The sequence below is a fragment of the Pan troglodytes genome, chromosome 5 (genome assembly GCF_028858775.2).
Source record: "Pan troglodytes isolate AG18354 chromosome 5, NHGRI_mPanTro3-v2.0_pri, whole genome shotgun sequence".
Lineage (NCBI taxonomy): Eukaryota > Metazoa > Chordata > Mammalia > Primates > Hominidae > Pan > Pan troglodytes.
The window spans coordinates 57866769-57893293 of record NC_072403.2 but is presented as its reverse complement, the minus strand read 5'-3'; the positions used below and the strand labels follow the sequence as shown (position 1 = coordinate 57893293).

Sequence of the window (26525 nt, the reverse complement as noted above, 5' to 3'; positions counted from 1 at the left end):
TTTTGATGACTAAAAATGTTTTATTGTCTTTGTCCTTTATTTTGAAATATTATGTTCTTTTAAAAAATTGAGCAGTGAACACTTCTCACTAGTTAGAGAAAATTTGAGATTGGGGCTGTGTACTACAATAACAAATACAGATGGCCAATATTTAATTCAGCATTCAGCTCCTTGAATTTTGGGAGGGGATGGGGTCAGAGAAGGAACATTTGATGATAGTGAGAGGTCTCTCAAATGAAGTAATATCACTGAGAGATTATTTTATTTTGTTTTTGTTTTTTTTTTTTTTTTAATTTCTTTCCTCCTTTAAGATGGCGACATCAACCTAATGATTTACATTACCGGAACTGGTTTCTCTGGTGACTCCCAGTTCTTGCAGGTTACAGTGAACAAAACGAGTTGCAAAGTTATTTTCTCAAACCAGACCAATGTAGTCTGTCAGACAGATTTGCTACCTGTTGGAGTGCATCGGATCTTGATGTTGGTGAGACCCTCTGGTCTTGCCATCAGTGCCACTGGAGAAGACCTCTTCCTAAATGTGGAACCTAGACTGGATATGGTGGAGCCTTCCAGAGCTGCGGATATTGGTAATCTGGGGAGGGTCTCACAGTATGTCTGACCCTCTGAAGCTAATGTTCTTGCTGATAGGAATCTAGTCCTTCTGTGTAATGAATTCCATATTCACTGTGACTCACTGTCTTTTGTTTACTGACATAAGTATTTAAATGAGCAACAAACATTTGAGCCCTTAAATGAACTCACTTGCCACATAAAGGATTATAGTTTGGCTGGTGGTGTCAGGCATAATTGGGTCCTACATAACTTTCATACATGTTTGATATTTCATAAATTTGTGAACTGATGCACACTGGGATACTTGGCTAGCATGGAAAACCGATTGCCATTTGAGTAGTGGGCAATACAGAGGGTGGTGGGTCTTGTCAACATAGCCTTATGAATTGGGTTAGTTCTATGGAAAATCAAATATTTCTCCATGACTTTCTGCTTTCTGAGGGACACAGCCAGTTAAAAACAACCCAGCCAGATTGCAAGAATCTCAGGAATACTGATGCTTATGTTTGTTAACGAATAATCATTAGAGCATAAAACCCTTTTCCTTAATGCTTTGGATTTTTGTCATGGTTTATTCTGGAGTCCAGAGGACTGCAGCTTAGAACATATTTAAAAGCAGTGTGGTTTGGCCACAAACTCATTGTTCAAAAGAACAGATTTTTTTCTGACCCTATTTTGCCTAGAAGAGTGAATTATGAGGCCCACCCCACCTTGTTTCTGCACATAAAACAAAGCAAGCATAACTTGCACTTATTTCTCCATGATTTAAGGAAGGTCAGATGATATATGGAGCTCAGAGTGAAAGATCATATTCTGTATTAACCCAGTAATTATTGGTTTGAGTGTAGGGCATAGTGTAGTTTTCTCTATAGAGTTATAAGGGGCTTTGATCTTCTTTCAAAGTTACCTTTGCTGTTCAGGCCACACATACCTTCTTTAGCTCCCTCCACCTTAAGGCAAACAGGTGACTCAGTCATTTTTGTTTCCCCTAGACAAAGTGCTTTGCACAGGTAGGGTGGCCAACTTTCCCAGTTTGCTTGGGACTGAGGGGGTTCCCAGGACACAAGACTCAGTTTTAAAACTGGAATGCAGAACTCTTAGTGCTAAAACTTGGTCCTAGGAAAATTGGAGTGAGTTGTTACCCTATCAGAACATGCTGTTCAGTGAAGGGATTTCTAGGAGGATTGTACATTATTTTAGCAAAAGATGGAAAACTCTGAGAAGGGATATGCCAAGCGGGTAGAAATTATCTTTTATTAAGACTATGGGGAAAGGGAGAGGGAGAGAGAGAGGCTCTAGCTGCTGCTTTCCTTATTACTGGATTTAAACTTTTTCTATTAATTCTTCCTTTGCCCTGCCACCTATGAGTTAATCAGTACTCACTCACTCAACACTGATTGGCCCATCCCATTTAGCCCTGTGTGAGGTGCTGAAGACCTTGGTCCTTAAAGTGTGGTCCTGGACAAGCAGTATCTGTAATACCCATGAGCTTGTTAGAGATGCAGAGTCTCAGGCTCCACCCCAGACCTTCTGAATTAATCTGCATTTTAACATGTCCTCAGGCAATCTCTATGAAGAGTACAGTTTGAGAAATGATGCTCTGGGGTATTTAAAGAGAACCAGGCTGGGGCCTATTAGCAAGAAATTTACAGAATATTTGCATATGTAATGAATGGATACAATAATGTGATAAATCACCACCTACCCATTTGCAGAAGCAAAACCCTTGAAAGGATTTTTTTGAGGAAAATCTTGGCTTTGCTTTACGTACTTTCTTCATTCATTTTTGTGCTGAGATAGCATTGTCTTCTTTAAGGTACGGAACCTTGTGTGGCCATAGTCTAAACTTTCAAATGAGAATGGCAAGATATCATCACCTCTTCAACCTTTAATTGTTACCATCAACAATAATCATAATGACAATTTATTTAGCTTTTATTACCAGGCATTATTAATGCTGGGGATACAGTAAATAAAAACAAATGCTCTGTTCTTGGGGCAGTGATGGTAAGTGTGTAGGATAAAAATCAAGAAGGGAAGGGGATGAAGAGGGATGGAGTAGATGGTTGTGATGGGATAGTCATTGGCATTGGAGGAATGACATGAGTGGCCTTAGAGAAGGGAGATATGGGTGAAGTGAAGGAATGAATTCTGGGGAAATCTTGGGGAAGACAGTTCAAGTCAGAAGGAACATCAAGGAACAAAAAGTCTTGAGTCAAAGTTAGACTGGCTTGTTCCAGAATGTCATGGAGGTTGCCATGGCTGGAGTAGATTGAGTGAGGGGAGAGCAGTAGAAGATGACCCAAAGCAAGTTATATGGCCTTGGGGGATATGAATGGCCCTCAGCTCACTCAGCTTTTATTCTGAGTGAGATGGTGGCCATTGGAGGATTTCAAGCGAAGTGACATGATCTGACTTAGGCTGCTGTGTGAGAACTCACAGTAGGGAGGCAAAGATGGAACCAGCAAGACCTGTTAGGAGGATATGACAGACATCCAGGGGAGAGATAATGTTGGCTTGGCCTAGGGTAGTATACCTTAGAAATAGGTAGGATATTTTATTCTTTTCTTTACCCCAAGGATCTCTTTTTTAACTTAAAAAATTGAGATATAATTCTCATATCATAAAACTCATTTTTAAAAAGTATAAACTTAGCAGTCTTCAGTATATTCACAAAGTTGTATACCTCATCACCACCTGATTCAACAACATTTTCATCATCTTGGAAAGGAACCTGTATACATTAGTAGTCAGTCACTGTTTCTCCCTCTTCCCAATCCCTGGTAACCACAGATATATTTTCTGTCTAAGTGAATTTGCCTATTTTAGACATCTAATATAAATAAAATAATGCAACATGTGACCTTTTACATCTGGCTTCTCTACTTGGCATGATATTTTTAAGGTTCATGTATGTTGTAACATGTATCAGTACTTTATTCAATTTTATGACTAAACAATATTACATGGTATGGATATACCATATTTTGTTTTCCATCCATCTCATCATGTGCATTTGGATTGTTTCCACTTTTTGATTATTATGAATAAGGCTGCTATGAATATTTGTGTACAATGATTTGCAGGAATATATGCTTTCAGTTCTTTTGGGTATATACCTAAAAATGGAATTGCTGGGTCATATGGTAACTCCATGTTTAACTTCTTGAAGGATTGCCAAACTGTTTCCAAAATGGCTGCATAATTTTACATTCCTACTAGCAATATAAGAGGGTTCCAATGTGTGTTAGTCCATTCTTACACTGCTATAAAGAACTACCTGAGACCGGAAAGTTTATAAAGAAAAGAGGTGTAATTGACTCACAGTTCAGCAGGCTGTACAGGAGGCTTGACTGGGGATTCCTCAGGAAACTTACAGTCATGGCAGAAGGTGAAGGGGAAGCAAGCACATCTTCACATAGTGACAGGAGAGAGAGAGCAAAGAGGGGTACGCTATGCACTTTTAAACAACCAGGTTTTCTGAGAATTCACTCACTATCACAAGAACAGCAAGGGGGAAATCTGCCCCCATGATGCAATCATCTCCCACCAGGATCCTTCCCCAACATTGGGAATTACAATTTGATATATTTGGGTGAGGACGCAGAGCCAAACCATATCGCAATATCTCCACACCCTCACCAGTGCTTGTTATTATTATTTTTCACAGTAGCCATCTTAATGGGCATGAGATGATACCTCATTGTGATTTTGATTTTCCTAATGACTAAAAATGTTGAATATCTTTTCATGTGCTTATTGGCCATTTATACATCTTTGTAGAAATGCTTATTCAAATCTTGCCAATTTTTAAATTGAGTTATTTGTCATTTTATTGTTGAGGTGTAAGTTCTTAAAGTATTTTGGGTACTAATCACTTATCAGATAAATAATTTGCAAATATTTTCTCCCATTGTGTGAGTTGCCTTTTCACTTTTTAAAAATAGTGTTATTTGAAGCACACAAATTTTTAATTTTGTTGAAGTCCAGTTTATATTTATTGTTATTGCTTGTGCTTTTGGTGTCACATCTAAGAAACTATTGCCTAATCCAATGTTACAAAGATTTATGCCTATGTTTTCCTCTGAGGGTTTTATAGTTTTGGCTCTTAGATGTAGGTACCTGATTCATTCTGAGTTAATTTTTGTACATGGTATGAGGTAGGGGTCTGTATTAGTTTGTTAGGGCTGCTGCAATCAGGTACCACAAACTGAGTGTTTTAAACAACAAAATTTTATTGTCCCATAATTCTGGGGGCCAGAAGTCTGAGATGAAGGTGTCAGGAGTGTTGGTTCTTTCTGAACCAAACTTTGAGGAAGACTCTGTTCCATGTCTGTCTCTTAACATCTGGTGTCTTATAGGCAATCTTTGGTGTTCCTTGGCTGGTAGAACACCACCCCAATCTCTGCCTTCACCTTCATATGGTATTCTCCCTGTGTCTTGCTTGTGTCCAAATTTCCCCCTTGCACACCCCTGCCAACTTTTTTTTTTTTTTTTGAGACCGAGTCTCATTCTGTTGCCCAGGCTGGAATGCAGTGGTGCGATCTCAGCTCACTGCAACCTTTGCCTGCCAGATTCAAGCAATTCTCCTGCCTCAGCCTCCTGAGTAGCTGGGACTACAGGTGCAAGCCACCATGCCCAGCTAATTTTTTGTAATTTTAGTAGAGACAGGGTTTCACCATGCTGGCCAGGCTGGTCTCGAACTCCTGACCTTGTGATCTGCCTGCCTCGGCCTCCCAAAGTGCTGAGATTACAGGCGTGAGCCACTGCGCCTGGCCCAAATTCCCCTTTTTATAAAGACACCAGTCATATTGGATTAGGGCTTATCTCTTTTTTAGTGTGACCTCATCTTAGTTTAATTACATCTGCTAAGATCCCATTTCTGAATAAGGTCACATTTGGAGTTATTGGGATCTAGGGTAATAACCTAAATTTTGGTGGGGATGTGGGAGACATAATTCAGCCCTAAACAGGGTCCAACTTTGTTATTTTGTATATGGAGTTGTCCCATTTTGTACATGTGCAAAAATATTAGTAGCATAATTTCCTAGAAGTTGAATTGCTGGGTCAAGAGGTTATTTGCATTAAAAATTTTGATAAATATCAAAAGATTCTCTTTAGAGGTTGCATAATTTATTGCCTATGCAGCAATGCATATGAGTGTTTATTTACCACATTTTACTAACACGGTGTGTTCCCAACCCTTTTGACACTTACCTATTTTATAGGAGAATAATAATATTTCATTGTGGTTTTAATTTGCGTTTATTTTATTGAGAGAGAAATTGAATATCTTTTCATGTGTTTAGGGGCATTGTGTTTCCTTTTCAGTGAAGTGTCTGTTTATCTCCTTAGCCCATTTTTTCTAATGGGGTTATTGTTCTTTCTTACTGATTTTAAAGAGCATTTTATGTATTAAGGATATTTGCCCTTTATTATCATTTGTCTCTTTGTTTTTTATTTTGGAAATTCGTAAATATTTTTAATTTTTACATAATAAAATATATCTTCCTTTTATGGCTTCAGGACTTCTAAAATACTTAGGATAGACTTTGCAACTCTGAAATTATATGAAAATAAAAATTCTGCCATGTTTCCTTCTAGTCAAAAAACTTTCTTTTTAATATTTAAATATTTGATAAATTGGGAATTTATTTTGGTGAAGCATATAAGGTAGAAATTCAGATTTAGTTTTTTTCAGTGATATTTACTTATTTTATTTACTGAATAATTTATTTTGCACTTATGTGAAATGTCACTTATATCCTAATCTGTAGCCTCATACTGATCTGCATTTCTTCTGGACTATATTTTATTTTACCACATAGTTGATACCATAGTTACTGTATAAGATATGGCAGAAGACCTCTTTACACTTCTTTTTGAAATTTTGTTTTCTGGCTATTCTTGTTTATTTTTCATTAAACTTAAGAATCAGCTTGTCTAATTTAAGTACAAATTCTGTTTATATGTCTATTGAAATTGCATTTATGCTTTAATTTATAAAGATATGTCACCTTTATGGTGTTCACTCTTTCGATCAATTTATTTTAGTTTTCTTATGTAAGTTTTAATCCATCCATTAAGTTCTTCAAGAGTATTTCAAATATTTTTTCAATTTTTTTATCTTCTTAATTTTTGTTTTGAAGTTTGCTTCCAGATATTGTATATTTTATATCACGATTGTATATTGCTCTTAGTTATGCACTTAACTTCAGGATATTAGTCCACTGAGTCACACTGTCCTCAAAGGTTTTCATCAGATTTTGTAGATTCCCCTTTCTGTCCCCAACATGCTTGAAAGTAGTCTTGCTTCTGCATCCCTCCCCACCCTCAAGGGGGGGTAAGGCTGTTTGGTGGCCTCACTGCCTCTCTTGTATCTGGGAGATGGCAGACCAGAATCATTATACATCAGCTAGATCAAAGGCTGCTCCTCCACATGGAAACGTGTGCCATGATCGCAGAACTGGAGCCAACTCTCTTCTTGCTAACATCTGCAGGGAAGAAATGGGGATTTCTGTGGTTGCTCTTTAGTGATCAGTAGAGAAATTCTGATGGTGATGGGCAGTGATGCCACTCATTTCTATATTTTCACAGTGAACTGAACCTAGTATGTGTAGTGTCAAACCACAAAGCTGGAAGGGCTAACATTATTATTTAAAGATGAGGAAAATGTTGACCCTTCAGCTCAGGGACCATACTACAATGACCTGCTAAAAGTAGCTGAGCAATCTGTGGCCCTGACCCTGACTCTCAGCCACTGTTCCTTCCACCATGATGCTCTGTTGCACTTGGTTTCTTAGGAAAAGCATATGTTTTATAGGATTGCAGGAATGATATTCAAAATCTAGGCCAGGAAGAGTTTTCAGAGACTACCTCTTCAGACTTGTGGCACGATTGTGTTCCTAGGTTTTATTCTTAAAAGTCTTCAGGATGCAGTGCTACCTCTCTCTGCCCTCCTGTCACTATTTCTCCCTTTCTATATGATAGTTTATATATTTAACTCCAGTTTTTTTCCTGCAGTTTGAGCATTGCCTTTGTTTTGACTAAGGAGTTTCATATTTTAATTTCATTTTATCCATCTTGTGCATAATTAATTTTTGTCTGCCTGTATGGTTGGTGATCCCATTTGAATATGCTGTTTTTGTTACAGGAGGGCTCTGGGCCACCATCCGAGGCTCTAGTTTGGAAGGTGTTAGCCTGATATTATTTGGATCTTACTCGTGTGCCATCAATGTCGCTACAAGCAATTCAAGCAGAATTCAGTGCAAAGTTCCACCCAGGGTAAGTGGATTCCTTTCATATCTCTTTCTCTCTGGGTGAGTGACCACTGTTAATATAACATTTTCAGTGAATCACTTCTTAGAACTAAATGAACTGATGTAAACTTCTCATTATGATAGTATGCTTGTAGTAGTTATATTGTCTGTTTTGCTATGAAGTGGGAAACTGACCCCACGAATGGAGCTTGTAATTAACATCAATTAATTTCTTAAAAAGAAGACAACCAGGCAGTTCTGGTCTGTACTGTCAGTAAGTATTAGTGACACGTAACAAATAAATTTAGCTAGTGCACATTCTGGGTGTTGGCTTGCAAGGCTTATATATTTCAAAGTCTCCCTTCTCTATTAAGCAAACAACAAATAACTTAGTTTTCATCAGCAATTTTGTTTTCTAGTATGGGTATTAATTGTAGAACTTAGAAACTTCTAGAATGTGTGATTTCTAAGAAATATCTTCTTAGTTATTCTCCATTGCTTCCTTTTCCCCTTAAAAACAAGTCCCTGACCTCTTCCTTTCCTTTCAATTAGTGCTATATCATGGCCTATTAAGGGATTTGAGTCTGGGCCCTTCCCTGGTACTGTTGGGGAGAGTCACACGCACTGCTGCCACTGAACTTTCTATTCAGAGTTGACTTAAGCAGCATCAACATTCCTAGCACACCCATGACCCCAAAATAAAGATCCCCTGGGAGATAAGTTTCAAAATATTCTTTGATCACTAGTCCTACATTTTAATCTCATCTAGTTCCTTAAATATTATGAAAAGCTAGCTTTTATATGTACACTACATTCAATTCCAATATGTGGTTGTACTCTAATTTGTTTAACTATTCCTTATTACCAGACACTTAGATAATTTCTAAATGTTTCTTATTGTAAACAACAGGGCTTTAATCATCCTAATAACTATGTTTTGGGGGTACATTTCTTTTCTCAGGATAAATTAATATAAATTCTAAAGCTTTTGATATGTAGTATCCAGTTGTCTGAAATTCCCTTTCAAATTATACTCCCACCATCATTGTGCACGTGTCTGATTTTTGACACTTTGGCCAATACTGGGTTATCACTTTATTATTTTAATATATATTTGCCATTTTAATGGGTAAGACATGTACCTCTTAATTTCTTTTACCAGAGAACATAAACATTAATAAAAAATAAATTTTACTTTTGATCCAAGTGATAGATGCGTAGGTTAAAAGGAAAATAGTAAATTATGTTTTCCTGCCCCTCCTCCCCCTTCTTCAAGTCCCCCTTCCTGAAACAACTTTTAATTCTTTCAAATATAGTTACAATACCATTTTTATCTTAAATTAATAAAACCCGTTTATATTATTCTAACTATTTAGATGATGCTGGCAGAACCGGGTAGTATATTTTTTTCTTTTATAGTTCTTTTTTTTTTTTACCCCTAGAGTTCCTATTTTATTTTCTAAACATGTCTTTTTTTTGTTCGTTTGTTTGAGACAGAGTTTTGCTTTTGTTGCCCAGGCTGGAGTGGTACAATCACGGCTCACTGCAATCTCCACCTCCCGGGTTCAAGTGATTCTCCTGCCTCAGCTTCCTGAGTAGCTTGGATTACAGGCATGCACCACCATGCCCAGCTAATTTTTTGTATTTTAGTAGAGGTGGGGTTTCTCCATGTTGGTCAGGTTGGTCTCAAATTCCCGATCTCAGGTGATCCACCCGCCTCGGCCTCCCAAAATGCTGGGATTACAGATGTGAGCCACTGTGCCTGGCTAACATGTCTTTCTTATAAGTTAAATCCAATATCTTTTAAAAAAAGTTCCATCGTATCAGTCATTCATTTTCCTTGAAGCTATCTCTGTTCTCCTGTTTTAATCTAGCCTGCTTATTTTCTAGGTTTATTCTACAGATTTTATCCTAGTACTTTGATTGCTTTCTTGAGTAGTCACTGTTTCTTGGGTTTCAGATATATATATATTTAAATTATTATTTATTTTATGAGATAATAACCATAAGTACATCCTATGAAAGAGTGTGTCATAGAGAAATTTTCTGAGTTCTCACATGTCTGAAAGTACTCTCATACTTGATGGATAGTTTAGCTAGGTATAGACATTTATTTGAAATTGCCATATTTTTGCAGAAACAATTGGTGTGTTAATTGCAAATAATTCTTATTTACCCCTTACAGCATGTCATTATGCATCTAACACTGCACTTGCCTACTAGTCCAAGCACTTATCACTCTGTGTTGTGGGTGTGGGGGCAGGATGGGGAGAGTGTGCAGGGTTGTAGAGAAGAGAGAGACTTGGAAGTAGGAAATACACCCTTTAGGAACAACTTTCTTAAAATTAACTTTTAAAACTAATTCTATATGGAGTTCTCTTCCTTTAAGTCAGTCCTACTTTAAAATAAAACTGAGGTTTAATTTTTAAAATTGATTTTTCAGGGGAAAGATGGACGCATTGTGAATGTGACTGTGATCAGAGGGGACTATTCTGCAGTTCTTCCCAGAGCATTTACATATGTCTCTTCCTTAAATCCAGTTATTGTGACTCTGAGCAGAAACATAAGCAATATAGCAGGTAAAATATGTGATACTGCAAGATCTTTTTCTTCTTAGAGCATTGGTCCTATAAAACGGGCAATCAATGTCCTCTGAAATTTATTGTATTTTGGATTTAAGTTTTTTCTTGAAAGCTAGGAGATTGCTTTTTTCATCTTAGCCATCATCAAATCAATCTCCTGATATCTACTTTTCCATCTGTAAAATGGAACCATTGTACAGATGGGACCATTTCCATCATGAAAAGGATGTGGGAATTCAAAAGTTACAATTCAAAATATATTCCTTGAGCATTTAGTAAGTGTCAATAATGATAGCATAAACATAAAATAGATGTAATTTAATCCTTGCCCCTAATTTATAGGATTATTAGCTTCAATTTACAGATCAGGAAATTAAGGAATGGAGAGAATAAGTAATTTATCTAAGATTTGAACACAGGTCATCTGTTTGTATATACCAAGTACTTATCTACTTGTAGTTAACTGTAAAATACTGCTTTTTGACAGCAGGTTCTATTGTAGCAGTTATTTAATATGATTAGAGAATAGGATGCTCTGATTAACTTAGAATTCTTCTTTCTTGAGACATTCTACGTATAAAAATAATGGATTCACTAGCACCAACTACATGAAAGAATTTTTCTTTGATGATTCAGAGGATATGGCAAGGTAGAATTATAATAATTTATTATCATGTAATTCCATATAGATTCGGAAGAGTAGCAGGTAACTTCCCTTTCTGGTGAACTGAATGCCAGATAACAGGGTTTGTGGTAGCCATATCTAAGGGTTTATTGTAAAAAGACCATCATATTTCCCAAAGAAAAAGCCTGAATTCAATTTTTCTGGCACTATTTTCATTTTCCATAGCGCAAGAGTACATAAATAAAGAGAAGTGTCCTTTAGCTTCCAATATTATTCAGCTCAGATAATGCAGAAGAAGAATTTGCTGCCCCAGGTGACTGAAGTGTGTAAAATTCCTTAGTGGTACAGATTCTTCCTGATGAGGTAGAAAAGGGAGGGGGAGCTCCATGTTATATTCAGATTTCAGTGATTTTGGCTTTTAATAAAATTTCTTATCTGTAATGAAAAGAATAAATACATTATATCAGTGCCAAGGAAGCATCTAGGATTAGCTTGACAGTTGACCAAGTGCTCCAAAAGTTATGTTGTTGATACATACAATGCAATGCATTCTTTTCAAAATTTATACTTGCATTTAAATCTTTCTACAAGCAGAATAAAAAGGAGCATGTTATAAAATCCACAAAGTGTAGTAGCCTTTTGGGAATGCCTCTTTTAAGTTGGAGTGCTGCACATCTCCATCCAAGAGATGATGTTGATGACGACCGTGAGGCTGAGATGAAATGAAAATAAAAGCATAAGAGGGACCAAGGATGGGGAGTGCTGGTGAATTTGATGTGCAGGACCATTAGTGTTGGTTTCTGCAGTCAGGAAAAATGGAATCTGCATGAATCCCAGCTCAACCACTTGTTAAAAAGAAGAACTTTCAAGAAATTAAATTTAACAGAGTTTGTTTGAACAAAGAATCATAGTAACTTGTAGAACCAGAAAAGGTTCAGAGAGCTCCACTATGCCACATGGGCAGGCAGCATTTATAGACAGAAAATGGAAGTGAGGCCAGAAACAGCTCCCTGTTTGCCTTATTGGAGCATGGTCTGATCAGTTGGCAGCCTGTGATTAACTGAGGCTCAGGTAGTTGAGGCTTTCAGTTTATCACAAAGTTGGGTTGCAGTTCTTTATGTAGAGACTCAAGGTACAGAGACAGCCTTAGGCCAAACTTAGTTGAACTTACCATACTCCTTGGGTAAGATATTTAACTTCTTTCATCTTCAGTTCCTTCATTTGATAGGTGGGAATAATTCTTTCAAGGTAATCATGAAAATAGGAAATAAAGCAGATGAAAGTACCTGGTCCAGGAATTGACATAGAGTAAGCACCAATAAATCTTTGTTGAAGTGAATGCCATCATTCTGCCAGATATTGAATGCTTTATAAACAAGCCAAAGAAAGGCCCTGCCTATTGGTCCTATTTTTTTTTTACTTCTTCATAGCACCCCAGGATCTATTAGCTCAAAAGCCTGCCAGTGCCAAATTCAAACTTTTACACATCCACTTGTTTTCAGCGTAGCCAAAATAAGCATATTTTTAGCCATTTAAATTCCTCTTGCTTTGCATGCCCCATGAAACTGCACCCATCAGTCAGCTGTAGGTACGAAAACCCTGGGGCTATAAAATACCCTAAGCCGCTGATGCCTTTGGAGCTCTCTGTCCCAGAGGCTACCCACCAGGCTGCTGAGTGACATCATCTGGACACAGAACCCCCCTCTCTCATCTTCCCACCCCCTCCCAGTTCCCTTGCCTTCTTCCCTTTCTGGATGGTGGCCCAATACTGTTGCCTCTGGAAGGTCTCATGCTGGGAGACTTCCTCTTCCTCTGTGAATCTGTCAAAATACCACCCAAATAATGCTTGTTTTTTGCTACTGTCACCTCGTAGTCATATCTTTTTCTTTGATCAGCACTGAAATCCCTTGAACTCACTACACTGAAGCTTCAGACTTCCCAGTAGAGATTGGGAAGACATGTGGTCAAGAGAATGGGGAACGAGGAAGAAAATGAAGTTAATTAAGGCCTTTTTGTGTGCTATATCATGCCAGATACTTTCCCAGGATATCTAACAAACCACATGGGATGGGCTTTATTAACCATGTTATTGATGAAAAATCCAAGGCTTTGAGAGCCGTAAGTAAATCACCCAAAGTCACAGAGGTAGTAAAATGGCAGATCAAGGATTTGAATGCAGATTCATAGTCTTCCCACCACACCACATCCCTCTTCTTTGACTTTTCTCTTTCAAGCAACCTCTTTCTTCTCTTCATCTAATTGGCCGTGGCATCCCATAGATACCAGCTCTGCAGTAGTCCTCAAATGTTACAGGCTAAAGGAGCTAGAGATGCTTTAGCCCAAGCCATGTTTCAGTGGCCACACTGGGACACAGGAAAGGTAAGGACATTTATTTCCACTCCTGCTGTTGCCCACTTGATTTGGTCTACTTGATTAAGACTACAATTGTCTGCAGATTGGATTTCTCCTCCCCTATCTTTTCAATTTATCTTAAAGACTGGAAGAACAGTTTTAATCACATCTTTTCCTTGCTTACAAGTCTTTGGCGGTCACTGCCGTCCACTGAGTTAAGCAGACATCCCTCTGGCTTGGCTTTCTTGGTCTTTGGCCCTAGGACTACCATCAACTTGGCTTATCCCCAAAACAGAACCCTACCTGTGCCTTCCAGAACATCACCCAATTCTCTTTTTCCTCTCCAAGCCACTGGGTGATTAAGTGAGAAATTGCTATGAAAGGCTTTGGATAAAACCGTGAAATTTCTAGAAATAAATGATAAGCCCCCTTTTCTCTATGACTTTCTTTTTGGATTTATCTTTCAAGCTCCAATTCAACTCTCATCTTGCCCATTCCATCTTTCCTGATAGTCATAATGTTGCTCTGATTTGAGCAATCCCAGTGCTTAATTTTCACCTCTCTTGTAGTATATCTTTTACTGAAGCAATTTTGTCACCTATTTTACTACCGTTGAGGCTTCTTTGAGGGCAGGGTCTGTGTTTAACTTATTTTGTGCCCCTTGCAGCATCTTCCTTATGGTACTCAATAAATATTTGAGTTAAAAGAAATTGCATGAAAGTGTTCATAGTGTACACATTTTAATAGAGTTGCTAATTAAACTAAAAGGACACTGAAATGCAAGACAAAAGACTGGGCTCAGGTCTTGACCTTTTTTTTTCTTTTTTTAGTAATTATTAATAGCTATGAGGCTGTGGCTGCTGAGCTTAGTTTCCTCAAATGCAAAATGCCAGTCATATTAATTGCCCCATATAAATCATCAGGATAGTGTGTGGACCAAGTGGGATAACATATGTGAAAGTACTCTGTCAGTTATGAGCTGCTAAACTCACATACAGCATTACTGTAAGGTCCAGTGCACACTCAAATATAGCTTCAGACTTCTACCAGTAGAAAAGTGGAGGTTAAGCAACCAATATGTGGTGCTCTTTGCTGGTTATAAAGACCATTAGCTCTGCAAACTTCTTGATTTGCCTTTGCATGGAAATAAGTTAGTGTCTCTTGAATACAATTGTCCTGCCAATTTTTCTTTTTATACTATTGAGGTTACAGACCATATCTCTGTTAAAAGAGTTGTTAGGCCAGGCAAGGTGGCTTACCCCTGTAATCCCAGCCCTGTGGGAGGCCAAGGCAGGCAGATTGGTTGAGCCCAAGAGGTTGAGACCAGCTTGGGCAACATGTCAAAACCCTGTCTCTGCAAAAAATACAAAAATTAGCTGGGTGTGGTGGCACATGCCTGTAATCCCAGCTGCTTGGGAGGCTGAGTTGGGAGGATTGCTTGAGCCCTCGAGGTTGAGGCTGCAGTGAGACAAGATTGCACCACAGCACTCCTGGGTGACAGAATGAGACCTGTCTCAAAAAAAAAATAGTTGTTAGAAGTTTCTTGAAAAATTTAGGTTGGTATCGAAACTCTTAGAGTATTATGCATAGGGGTGACTGTGAATTTAATCCAAAAAGACAGTTTTAGAATTGAATAGATGGTTGAGCCCACAAACCCCACATGTCAGAGGCTATTGGATTCTTCTCAACACAGGCGGTGAGACCCTGGTCATTGGAGTGGCGAGGCTGATGAACTATACGGATTTGGATGTGGAAGTCCACGTCCAGGATGCCTTGGCTCCGGTTCACACACAGTCGGCTTGGGGCCTGGAGGTGGCACTGCCCCCACTGCCAGCTGGCCTCCACAGAATTTCCGTCTCTATCAATGGGGTCAGCATTCGCTCGCAAGGGTGAGGTGACCACTTGCATTAATTTTGGATTTGTTTGATGGTCTAGCATTCAGCTAGGTAATTCTAATTTTGAGTTAGGTATTTTCTTTTTCCCTTGGAAGTTAGAGGTTAAAGACATGAACATCATAACATTGGAACAAATCTTAGAGAACTTACAGACAGTTTGCTCTTCTCCTCAAAATACATATGGCTCTTCTGGCTTACTCTTTCTTATCTCTCTCTGTCAGTTATTTCCTAAACATCTGCCTATCTTCTGTAGGGTTGATCTCCACATCCAGTACCTCACAGAAGTTTTCAGCATCGAGCCTTGCTGTGGGTCCCTGCTGGGTGAGTGGCTCTTATGTGACTGTTATCAATTATCCAGCAATTCTATTTGCTGGATATTCAGATTTTGTTTCTGGATTAATTTGCCAGTGAGGTCAGAGAGAGGGGAAACAGGAGAGAAACTTTCCTCGGGCTCCAGGAATTGAGGGGTGTTTTTAAAAGGGTGTTAAAACTTGGTGATTCATTTGCTCAGGAAATTAAGGAATTTTTATGACAAGGAGATGTGCCTGCTTTTCTTTTCTTTTTTTTTTCTTTTTCTTCTTCTCCTTCTTTTTTTTTTTTTTTTTTTTTTTTTTTTTGAGACGGAGTTTCGCTCTTGTTGCCCAGTCTGGAGTGCAATGGTGCTGACTTGGCTCACTGCAATGTCCGCCTCCTGGGTTCAAGTAATTATCCAGCCTCAGTCTCCTAAGTAGCTGGAATTACAGGTGCCCTCCATCATGCCTGGCTAATTTTTGTATTTTTAGTAGAGATGGGGTTTCACCATGTTGGCCAGGCTGGTCTTGAACTCCTTACCTCAGGTGATCTGCCCACCTCGGCCTCCCAAAGTGCTGGGATTACAGGCATGAGCCACCGTGCCTGGCCGAGATGTGCCTGCTTTTCTAATGAAAAGAGGATGAAACGTCTGATGGGTGACACTCTAGAGTGGATATGAGAAAAACAAGGGCAACATGTCCTGCATTCGCCATTTAGATGCTGTGCATGCAAGGAGGGGAGGATTGAATCTGCGGGTCTTCACTTTCCATGAGAGAGACAGATGAAAGACTCAGAAATAGAAACACACATGCTGATATGGGAGATGGAAGAACAAGACAAATAGACCAATCTCTAAAACTATTTTCAGAAAGAATGGAAAACGATCTAGTGGCATGTCAATAATAGTTGTGATCATGTGTAAGATAGCACATTATCCTTTTTGGGTATAGTAAAATCCTCTTAAAAGCCACGTTGTACAGTTTGGTTATGCTGTGGGTCATGTTGCTCCAATCCTGTCCTGAAGATGGGGTTTGATCTTTGGTGGCCTCTCTACTGGAGAGTAAGGCAAAGATTCTATGAAGGTAGCAGCAAATTCACCAGCATGATTCAATGACTTTTAATGTCTCTCATGTATATGGAATATAGAATATATGGTACAATAAATAGAATATATTAGAATGTATAATATATGGAATATTGGAATATTATATAGAACAATATAAATGATAGAAGACTTCAATGAATTTGATTTTTCATTAGCATATAAGTTGAATGTATACAGGACAATGTACAAATAGTCTATATATAGCATACAGGATAATATTTCCAATAATATAACACATGATAAGAAGCCTAAGAAATTTGATTTTTCATTAGTGTGTAAGTTGATTAAAGTGGTGGCTTCTGGGATATACAAAGGTACTTGAAAAGTCTGTGTTGAAGACGTCCTTCCTATATAACAATTTATATTATTTTACTGTTATGTGAATTTACCACATCTGACTCCTGTCTAAATAATCACAAATTTAGCTTTGGTGGGGGTGAGAAAAAATAATTGAGGTTTCACTAACACATGCCCTACCTTCCACTTAATTGACCTAGGACTTCCACAGGTGCTATGAATTCTTAGTTCAGAATATCAGCTGTAATATTTTGCTTTCCATATTCATACTTTAGGAGGGACCATCCTCAGCATCTCAGGAATAGGCTTCAGCAGGGACCCAGCTTTGGTTTGGGTATTTGTGGGCAATCGGTCCTGTGACATTGTGAACTTAACAGAGGCAAGCATCTGGTGTGAAACCCTGCCAGCCCCCCAGATACCCGATGCGGGCGCTCCCACTGTTCCAGCTGCCGTGGAGGTCTGGGCTGGCAACAGGTTCTTCGCCCGTGGTCCTTCACCAAGCTTGGTGGGGAAAGGCTTCACCTTCATGTATGAAGCGGCAGCAACACCAGTAGTCACTGCCATGCAAGGAGAAATCACAAATAGCAGCCTGAGCCTGCATGTGGGAGGAAGTAACCTCTCCAACTCAGTCATCCTTCTGGGGAACCTGAACTGTGATGTTGAGACACAGTCCTTCCAGGGCAACGTGAGCCTGTCTGGATGCTCCATCCCTCTTCACAGTCTGGAGGCCGGCATCTATCCTCTCCAAGTACGTCAGAAGCAGATGGGATTTGCTAATATGTCTGTGGTGCTCCAGCAATTTGCAGTGATGCCTCGGATAATGGCCATCTTCCCATCGCAGGGTTCGGCATGTGGTGGGACCATACTTACTGTGAGGGGGTTGCTTCTTAACTCTAGAAGGAGGTCAGTTCGGGTTGACCTCTCGGGTCCTTTTACTTGTGTGATTTTGAGTTTGGGAGACCACACCATTCTCTGCCAGGTTAGCCTGGAGGGTGACCCCTTGCCTGGAGCTTCCTTCTCCCTGAACGTCACAGTCCTGGTCAATGGGCTAACCAGCGAGTGTCAGGGGAATTGCACTCTCTTCATAAGGGAAGAGGCAAGTCCTGTCATGGATGCCTTGTCCACAAACACCAGTGGGTCTCTGACCACTGTGCTGATTAGGGGTCAGAGGTTAGCCACCACAGCTGATGAGCCGATGGTATTTGTGGATGATCAACTTCCTTGCAATGTAACTTTTTTTAATGCAAGCCACGTTGTGTGCCAGACAAGAGACTTGGCCCCAGGACCCCACTACCTGTCAGTTTTTTATACAAGAAATGGGTATGCTTGTTCTGGTAATGTTTCCAGACACTTCTACATTATGCCCCAAGTGTTTCATTATTTTCCTAAGAATTTCAGCTTACATGGTGGAAGCCTCTTGACCATAGAGGGCACAGGCCTGAGAGGACAGAACACCACGTCAGTCTATATTGACCAGCAGGCCTGCCTGACGGTGAACATCGGTGCTGAGCTCATCCGGTGCATTGTTCCCACAGGGAATGGCTCTGTTGCCCTGGAAATAGAGGTAGATGGACTTTGGTATTACGTAGGAGTCATTGGTTATAACAATGCCTTTACCCCAGAATTGATCTCTATTTCTCAGAGCGATGACATCTTAACCTTTGCAGTGGCCCAGATCTCAGGAGCTGCAAACATTGACATTTTTGTAGGAATGTCACCCTGCGTGGGTGTCTCTGGTAACCACACCGTTCTTCAGTGCGTGGTCCCTTCCCTTCCGGCTGGGGAGTACCACGTCAGAGGCTATGACTGCATCAGAGGGTGGGCCTCATCTGCCCTGGTGTTCACCTCAAGAGTTATTATTACAGCAGTGACGGAGAACTTCGGTAAGTCAAGCAAATAAGACAGCACACTTTCTTTATGTAAATGAATTGGTAGCTCCTTTCACTTCTGGAAAGTAGAAAATTAACACAATCTGCCTGATGGAAGGAAAGAGAAGCCCACCGGCTTCTTACAATCCCAATTCCTTCCTGAGGCTTGTCTTTGTTATGCTCTGTTTATGAAGATTTTTTTAATTTTTATCAAGGAAACTGTGCATATTCTCTAAATGTTTGATTGTATTTTAATTTGATGCATTAACTGGATTTGTATTTTAAATTAAATAACACCATTTGTAAGAGCTCATAATTTGATCATTTAAGAACGTAAATGCTTTCGCCTAGTTTTAGACCCTATCTGCCAATTTGCGTTGTTTAAAATTTATTAAGTGTGATTAATTTTTTATCATTTTGTAATATTTCACAGGTGGACTCGTATCTCAACAATAATAAGCCAAATGCACAGAACAATTAAATTGGTTGAACTGTTTTCTCCGTTTAGATATACCAAAAATTGCCTAGCCTTTCCCTCCAGTGAAGAAAAGCTTTCAATTTCTATTCACTTAAAGCCTTATTGCACTTGAGATAGTTCAAATTTGGTTGTGATTTAGAAAGTAAAGAAAAAAACTATAGAAACAGAATCTTAGACTGTTGAAGTACTAACTAAGACATTTCTTAGAAAAAATTTGGTCTCAGCTTGGTGGAACACTGTGGGGACTAGGATTTGGCTCTAGTCTATCACTAATTTTGCTAATTTATGCTTGACTTTTCTGAGACTCAGCTTCCTTATTTGATAAAGGCACTACTCCCTAAGATTCCATGTTTTTTTATGATGGAAGAGCAGGGAAATAAGAAATGCATCTTAAACCAAAAGCATTATTTTTGAGTTAGTCAAGTGGCTAAGTACCACCTAGACCTGGTATGAAGGCAGTAGTGATGGGAACTCTGTATCTCAGTGTAAACTAGAAATGTGGACTGGTTTTACTCATACAAATGTCCCAAAACATGTACAGTTATTGCATCACTATTAACAATAGCAAAAGAGGAGAAAAAATGGAAATTTCAATAAATAGGAAAATTGTCAAATAAATTGTAGCAGGGCCCTATAATGGAATTCTAAGTAGCTACTAAAATGAACTGGATCCATAGAGTTTTGAAAAAATATCTATGCTATACTTTGAAGCAAAAAAGCAAGTTCCAGAATAATATGGATAGAATAATGCTTTGAATCAGAAACATAGATGCTTAAAAATTCTGGAAGGAACCATAAGAAACTCTATACCTGGGTACCTCCGGGGAGGGAGTCAGATGGTTGGCGGAATTTTTATTTTCATTTTATGGCTCTTTGAATAAAAAGTTTAAAAACTATAAATAAGCATTAATTTTCCATATAAAAATTGTTACATTAAAAAAAAAAACCTCTTTAACACAATAGGGTATTGAATGTGATTGGAGTCAGACAAGGCCAGAGCCTAAGTGGAGAGGAAACTGAGGCCAGCAGCCACCTCAAGCCAGTTGTGCGGATTCTGAGGATGTGAAAAGAAGAATGGGTAGTGAGGAAGCAAATGTTTGAATTTTGAGTTGAGTAAAGAAGGGAGATTTGCCTGTATGATCAAGAACTTGTACCTTTGTCTTTAAAGGCTGCCTGGGTGGAAGGCTGGTGCATGTGTTTGGAGCGGGATTTTCTCCAGGGAATGTCTCAGCTGCTGTGTGTGGTGCTCCCTGCCGAGTCCTGGCTAATGCTACAGTGTCTGCCTTCAGCTGCTTGGTTCTGCCCCTGGATGGTGAGTAAAGATGCCACACACATATATTTTAAAGCATATATATGGAAATGATATTCTTTGGTTAATTCTATTTTTGTGATTAATGCTGTACTGACTACTAATTTCTCTATGTGTGCCTACGAAAAGAATTTCTCTACTCCTTATCTAAAATGATAGTTAGAATCTGAGGCCACCTGTTACAATGATTTATCATAACTTTTGTCATATTAATATGTCAATGTTAGATGAATATTGAAACACTTATCACCTGTGTTCTTAACTGCAGTCTTAGGATGACAGAGGAAGTAATTCTGAATTCTGAATATTAGTTTCAATGACAGCTATAGGAGTCATGGAGGAAACAAGCTCTTGGCTTTGTTCTGAGGTGAGGTTGCTGAAGACATCTGCTTATTGGAGGTACCAGTAAAGGGATGGAGATTGTCAAGCTGGATATCACTTGAAAATTAGCTTTGTGTGTTCAGTTTTCGGTTTCTTATTATAGGCAAAAGAGCCAACACTCATATTGTCTTCTTGTTCTGCAATATTCACATAATTACTTATTTCTTATTCAGTAAAACACCACAATTGCTCACTACTTTAAGCTGCGTAGTGATCATATAAATTGTGGTATGAGAAGCCATGTCTTTGTGGGGAAAGAGATGAGAGAGTAAGTTGCAAAGCTTGGGGATTCACAACACATGGTAATACCCCACTGAGCTTCAGGAAAAAAAAGTCAAAAGGAAGAAATTACTGTTATTACTACAGGACCTTACTGCATTTGAGATAGCTCACATTTAGCCAGGTGATTACCTTATTTGCCTAATCATAAATCTTGTACCTGTGCACTTAACCGTTTACATACCTCCTTTCTGTGTAGTGTTTAAGTTTTATTCCAAATTTATTTGTCTGCAACTTGAATGTGGGCTAAAGATTTACAAAATGATAAAAGCACCACGTCATCTGAGCTTGGATGAGAATTTAATGATGGATAATGCTATTGTGATGGAAATTTGTGCTGTGTTGTCTTATACAAAGAGGAGAAGGAGGGGAAGGAGGAGGGGGAAGAGGGAAGAGGAAGAAGGGGAGGAGAAAAAAATTTTTGTTAAAATGCTAGAAATTGAGTTTCCTATTATCATCATGTATATAAACACATTATGGAAGAGAGATAGATTCCACAATGGGAAATTTAAGATACAATAGGAGATTGAAGTTCAAAACATTGTCTGATTCACTGCTCTACCTCCTCTGCTAGGAACAGTGTTGCAGAGGGTATGTGCAAAATTAGTGCTTGGTGAGGAATAAATGAGAGATAGCATAAACAGAAAGCTAAGACTGCACATTTATAGGCTCTAATTTTTAACTAATACTGCTACATTTTTTAAAAAAGCTTTCACATATACACTGCTCAAATTAATATACTTTTAAAAGCCCCGTGTTATTATTTCAAAACACTTAATTTCAACTAGTGTAAGATAAAAATCAATGATGTTTCAGGATCAGGTAAGTTGTGATATTTTCAGTTTTATAACTTCTTGGGGAAGAAAAATAAAATAATTATTGTGTTTAGAAAGATTTAGAAAACAACTCAACATTCCTTGATTTTTTAAAGAGGAAAATTAGTTGGAAACTGTAACTATTCATATGGCCACTAGGTGTCACCAAACACTCATTGATTGTGCAAGGCACACATTTACTCTAGAGGAATGCATAATTTAACTAATTTTCCTTTCATAAAAAAGTCTTTTAAAAGACTTTCAATCACAATGTCTAAAGATTGAGAGGAAATTGTGAGAGCCAACTCCAGAGGTTTCTTACTTAAGATCCAAGATGGGATTTGGGGATTCTGTTAACCCGCTGAAACTGGATGAAGCATTTTGAGTATATTGATTGTGTATTTTTTTTTTTTTCCCTAGGAAGTAGGTCTATAATGGACATCAAATGTCAAAGGGGATAGGTCTTAGACATTACTAGAAACTACTACTAATTTCTCCATTTTCAGACAGGATTGAGTACAACCAAGTTAGCTAAAAATCACTTGTATTTTTAAAGATTTTTCAGGGGAGAATTTCCCAGCAGCAACCCTTACAAGTGTTTCGCAGTTGCTCTTCTCAGAGAAATCCATCCTCTGCCTAATGGATGCTCCCCTACTCTAATTTTTTCAACCTTAATCAGCGGGTGGTTCTTTGGAAAGTGGAGTAATCTCAGTTCCTCTATGGCAGCGGTTCTGGAAGTGTGCTTCCCAGAGCAGTAGCTGCAAGGGCCTCACCTGGGAGCTTGTTAGAAATGTGAATTCTTGGGCCCTACTGAATCAGAAACTTTCCAGGTAAACATTTTAGTATCTCACTTTTCAGCCCTCTCTGAAATCCTACATTCTTTCCTAATTTGAAGCCTCAAATGAGGAAGCTGTTCTATACAAGCAAGTTCTGGCCAAATTGGGTAGCATCGTAAGATGCCTGTGTATCGTCTGATCCCATGTTTGTTTGTACAATTATACTGCAGTCTTGCTGGTTAATAAGCTTTCTGTTACCTACTGTTATCCCAAGGTGTGTGTGTGTGCACGCACGCGTTTCTACCATGGCTGTGCACAGCTGGACTTTCCTCATATTTATATGATTTCTTTTTTTCTTTTGTAGTTTACTGTCTTACTCTTTTCATTTGTTCTTTTGTTTATTTCTGTTAACTTCTCTCATTTACCAAGGTCGCTTTGAATTCTGACCTGTGCTTTGAGTTTTTTTCTTCAGTTTGACTTTGTACAATAGAGTGATGTTTCACATTCCAGGTTACAGATAATGACCCTGAACTCAAACGTTCCTAATTATTGTTTTGTTTATGCCTGTGCCACAGGACTAATATGTTTTCTTTACATGTGTGGGGCAGGGGGAGTTAAAGCAGGGGGCTCTACAAATGTGCTTTTGCTATTTTGGAGGTCACCCATTTTTACCATCCCCACAAACTGTACTTCTAACCATAGGAGAAATTTCCTTTTTCTTGTAATGAGTTGCCAAAACATCCTGTTAGGTGAAACTAATACTTTGTGTTTGTTTAAAATGAGCAAAATCTTTGATCTTTGGCTTTCTTGCATTTATACCTTGAATTATACCACATGACATTTTCATGGAAACTTTAACTTTTCCATAAGGCATGGAAAGCTAAAGTGATTAAGGTCACACAGCTATTTAGTGGCAGAACTTTGAGTAAAACGCATAGATTTTGATCCCCAGCCCTGGGTGATTTTCATAATCCTGCTTGTCAATTTGCATCTACTTAATCACCTTTAATGAATTCATTATTTTATAGGTGTGGAGCTTGTTTTTATTTGCCTTAGGGCTTACTAACTGGAAAGTTCTTATGTTTTGTCTGTTCATACAAGAGTCCTACTGTCAGTCATTTTTATTGCTCTAATTCATTCAAAACACATTCACAGCCAACCTCGTAGGTGCCAGGTGCTTTAGAATATAACAGCAACAATAGCACTATTTGGGCATGATTGCATAACTACAAACCGTCCCCCATGTACTTATCTCATGTAACCCTTGCCACAGCACTGTAATAAGGCAGGGAAGCACAGGTCTAAGCCCACGGCCCTTGATAACCTCTGTTGCATTACCCACATGGGCAGGCTTGCTGCAGAGGAAGCAGGCTACAGAGATTTTTTTTTTTTCTTTTCCCTCTTTATTAAGGTTTTCAGACAGAGCTGCTCCTAAACCATCTCATGTGGAGCTTTGCTCATCTTCTAGTTAAAGATCATTCCCAGTCTGCCTCATAATGCTTTTTATATGTGGGTCATGACTCAGAAAAAAATGGCCTGAGAGTCAGCATGCTTCAAATACTTGCTTTTTATCTCTATAACATGCTAATGTTTATAATTATGTGAAAATCAAGAAATTCATAAACTTATCCAAGTCAATAAGACAAACAACCCAATAGAAAAATGGGCAAATGAGAGAAACAGGAATTTCACAGAAGAGAAAACATGAGTTGTTACCAAACATAAAAAAGTTGGTCAACTTGGCCAGACACGGTGACTCACGCCTGTAATCCTAGCACTTTTTGAGGCTGAGGCAGGTGGATTGCCTGAGCTCAGGAGTTCAAGATCAGCCTGGGCAACATGGTGAAACCCTGTCTCTGCTAAAATACAAAAGATCATCCGGGGTGTGGTGGTGTGCACCTGTAGTCCCAGCTACTCAGGAGGCTGAGGCAGGGGAATTGCTTGAACCCGGGAGGCGGAAGTTGCAGTGAGGTGAAATTGTGCCACAAGCCTGGGCAACACAGCGAAACTCTGTCTCAAAAAAAAAAATAATAATAATAATTGGTCAACCTTAAAGTAATGATTGAAATGCAGATTAAGACGACAGTGAAATGCCATTTTACACACCTGACTGGCAAAAGTTAAGAGTCTGATAATTTCAAGTGCTTGTAATTATATGGAGTAATGGGAACTTACAAATATGGCTGGTAGGAATACAAAATGGCACAACTACTTTGGAAAACAATATGGCACTATCTTGTAAAGCTGAACTTGTACCTACTCTTTGAATAAGAAATTTTCTTGATAGGCATGCACCCTAGATGAAATTTTGTACATTTTTAGTAGCAAAAACTAGGAAATACCAAAAAGTTCATTGATAAGAGAATAGATAAATTTATTGTGGTAGTTTCATGCAATACAATATTGAACAGCAGTGAAAATGTATTAACAATAGTTATATGTAGTAATGTGGATAAATCTTGAAAATATAATATGGAATGAAAAAATCAGACCCAAGAATATTTTATCATGTATCATATTTTATAAAGTTCAAAAACAAGTAAAACTCAATCTCTTGTTTAGGAATACAAATGTTTGTGATAAAACTATTTAAAAAATGCCAAGTGGTTATTTCTGAGAATGAGGAGAGAAGGGACGAACTTGGGGAGAAACACACAGATTTAAGTGTATTACAAGTGTTTTATATCTTATGTTGGCTGGGAAATTCACCTGAGTTTTTTTATGATGATTATTCATATTTTACAAAAATGATACTTGTATTTTTCTGTGTACATTACACATATACAATACATTTTAAAAAAAGTAAACTGCTAACTTCATATTCCTATTGGTCAAAGTAGGACACAGGAACTTCATTTGTGAAACCGACTAGAGGCCTTAGGTTCTCTCTGTGGTTCTTTCCTAATGGTGACTGTTTCCTGCAGTGTCCTTGGCTTTCCTGTGTGGCCTGAAGCGTGAGGAGGACAGCTGTGAGGCTGCCAGACACACCTATGTGCAGTGTGATTTGACAGTTGCCATGGCGACAGAGCAACTGCTTGAATCGTGGCCTTACCTCTACATTTGCGAGGAAAGTTCCCAATGCCTCTTTGTGCCAGATCATTGGGCAGAGTCAATGTTTCCATCGTTCTCGGGCCTCTTTATCAGGTAACTTTACCTTCTCCCTCCCTGAACTTCCCCACAAATGCTTGGCCAATGGACCGATGGAGCCATCAGAGAGTGTAGGCCGGGTGGATGTGGCCTGGCAGCCGTGGTAAGGGCTACAACTCTCTTGGAGGGCCCATTCCATTGTGGATTCCAGCCAGCCTGCATATCAAAGCATCTCCTGTCTTTTTCAACTGTTTAAGAGAACATCTGAAAAATCTGCCCAGTAAACAGCTCGCTTTGTTCTTGCTTAGATTTTAATATTTATCTTCCGATCCAAAGCAACATCTGGTGAATGCCAATGGGGAAAAAGATTAGACGTTATGAAAAACAGAAGGCTTTTTCCCCGCTTTCCTTTTTCTTTTCTTTCCAAACAGATTCACAAGTATGAAAAAAAGTCATAGAGAAATCCAGCAGATTGTACAATGTTTATTCAAAAGAAGGAGGGTTGCATAGGCGGAATTACTGTAGATCTAGGATTTAGAAGCCATAAGCGTAT

The 26525-nt window shown here is 38.7% G+C and overlaps 1 protein-coding gene across 6 annotated transcripts in view; it reads left to right on the top strand.

Moving 5' to 3' along the window:
• PKHD1 (PKHD1 ciliary IPT domain containing fibrocystin/polyductin) overlaps nucleotides 1-26525 on the top strand; it is a 484536-nt gene that overhangs the window by 49987 nt on the left and 408024 nt on the right. For 5 of the 6 annotated variants that reach the window (XM_518534.6, XM_016955664.3, XM_016955665.3 and 2 more), the window contains 8 exons: nucleotides 312-587; nucleotides 7727-7857; nucleotides 10276-10411; nucleotides 15085-15280; nucleotides 15540-15607; nucleotides 17255-18862; nucleotides 20494-20637; nucleotides 25810-26029. In XM_518534.6, coding sequence (XP_518534.5) covers nucleotides 312-587; nucleotides 7727-7857; nucleotides 10276-10411; nucleotides 15085-15280; nucleotides 15540-15607; nucleotides 17255-18862; nucleotides 20494-20637; nucleotides 25810-26029 — 2779 coding nt within the window. The remainder of the gene's footprint in view (nucleotides 1-311; nucleotides 588-7726; nucleotides 7858-10275; nucleotides 10412-15084; nucleotides 15281-15539; nucleotides 15608-17254; nucleotides 18863-20493; nucleotides 20638-25809; nucleotides 26030-26525) is intronic. The other variant, XM_009451446.4, reaches the window with a different exon arrangement.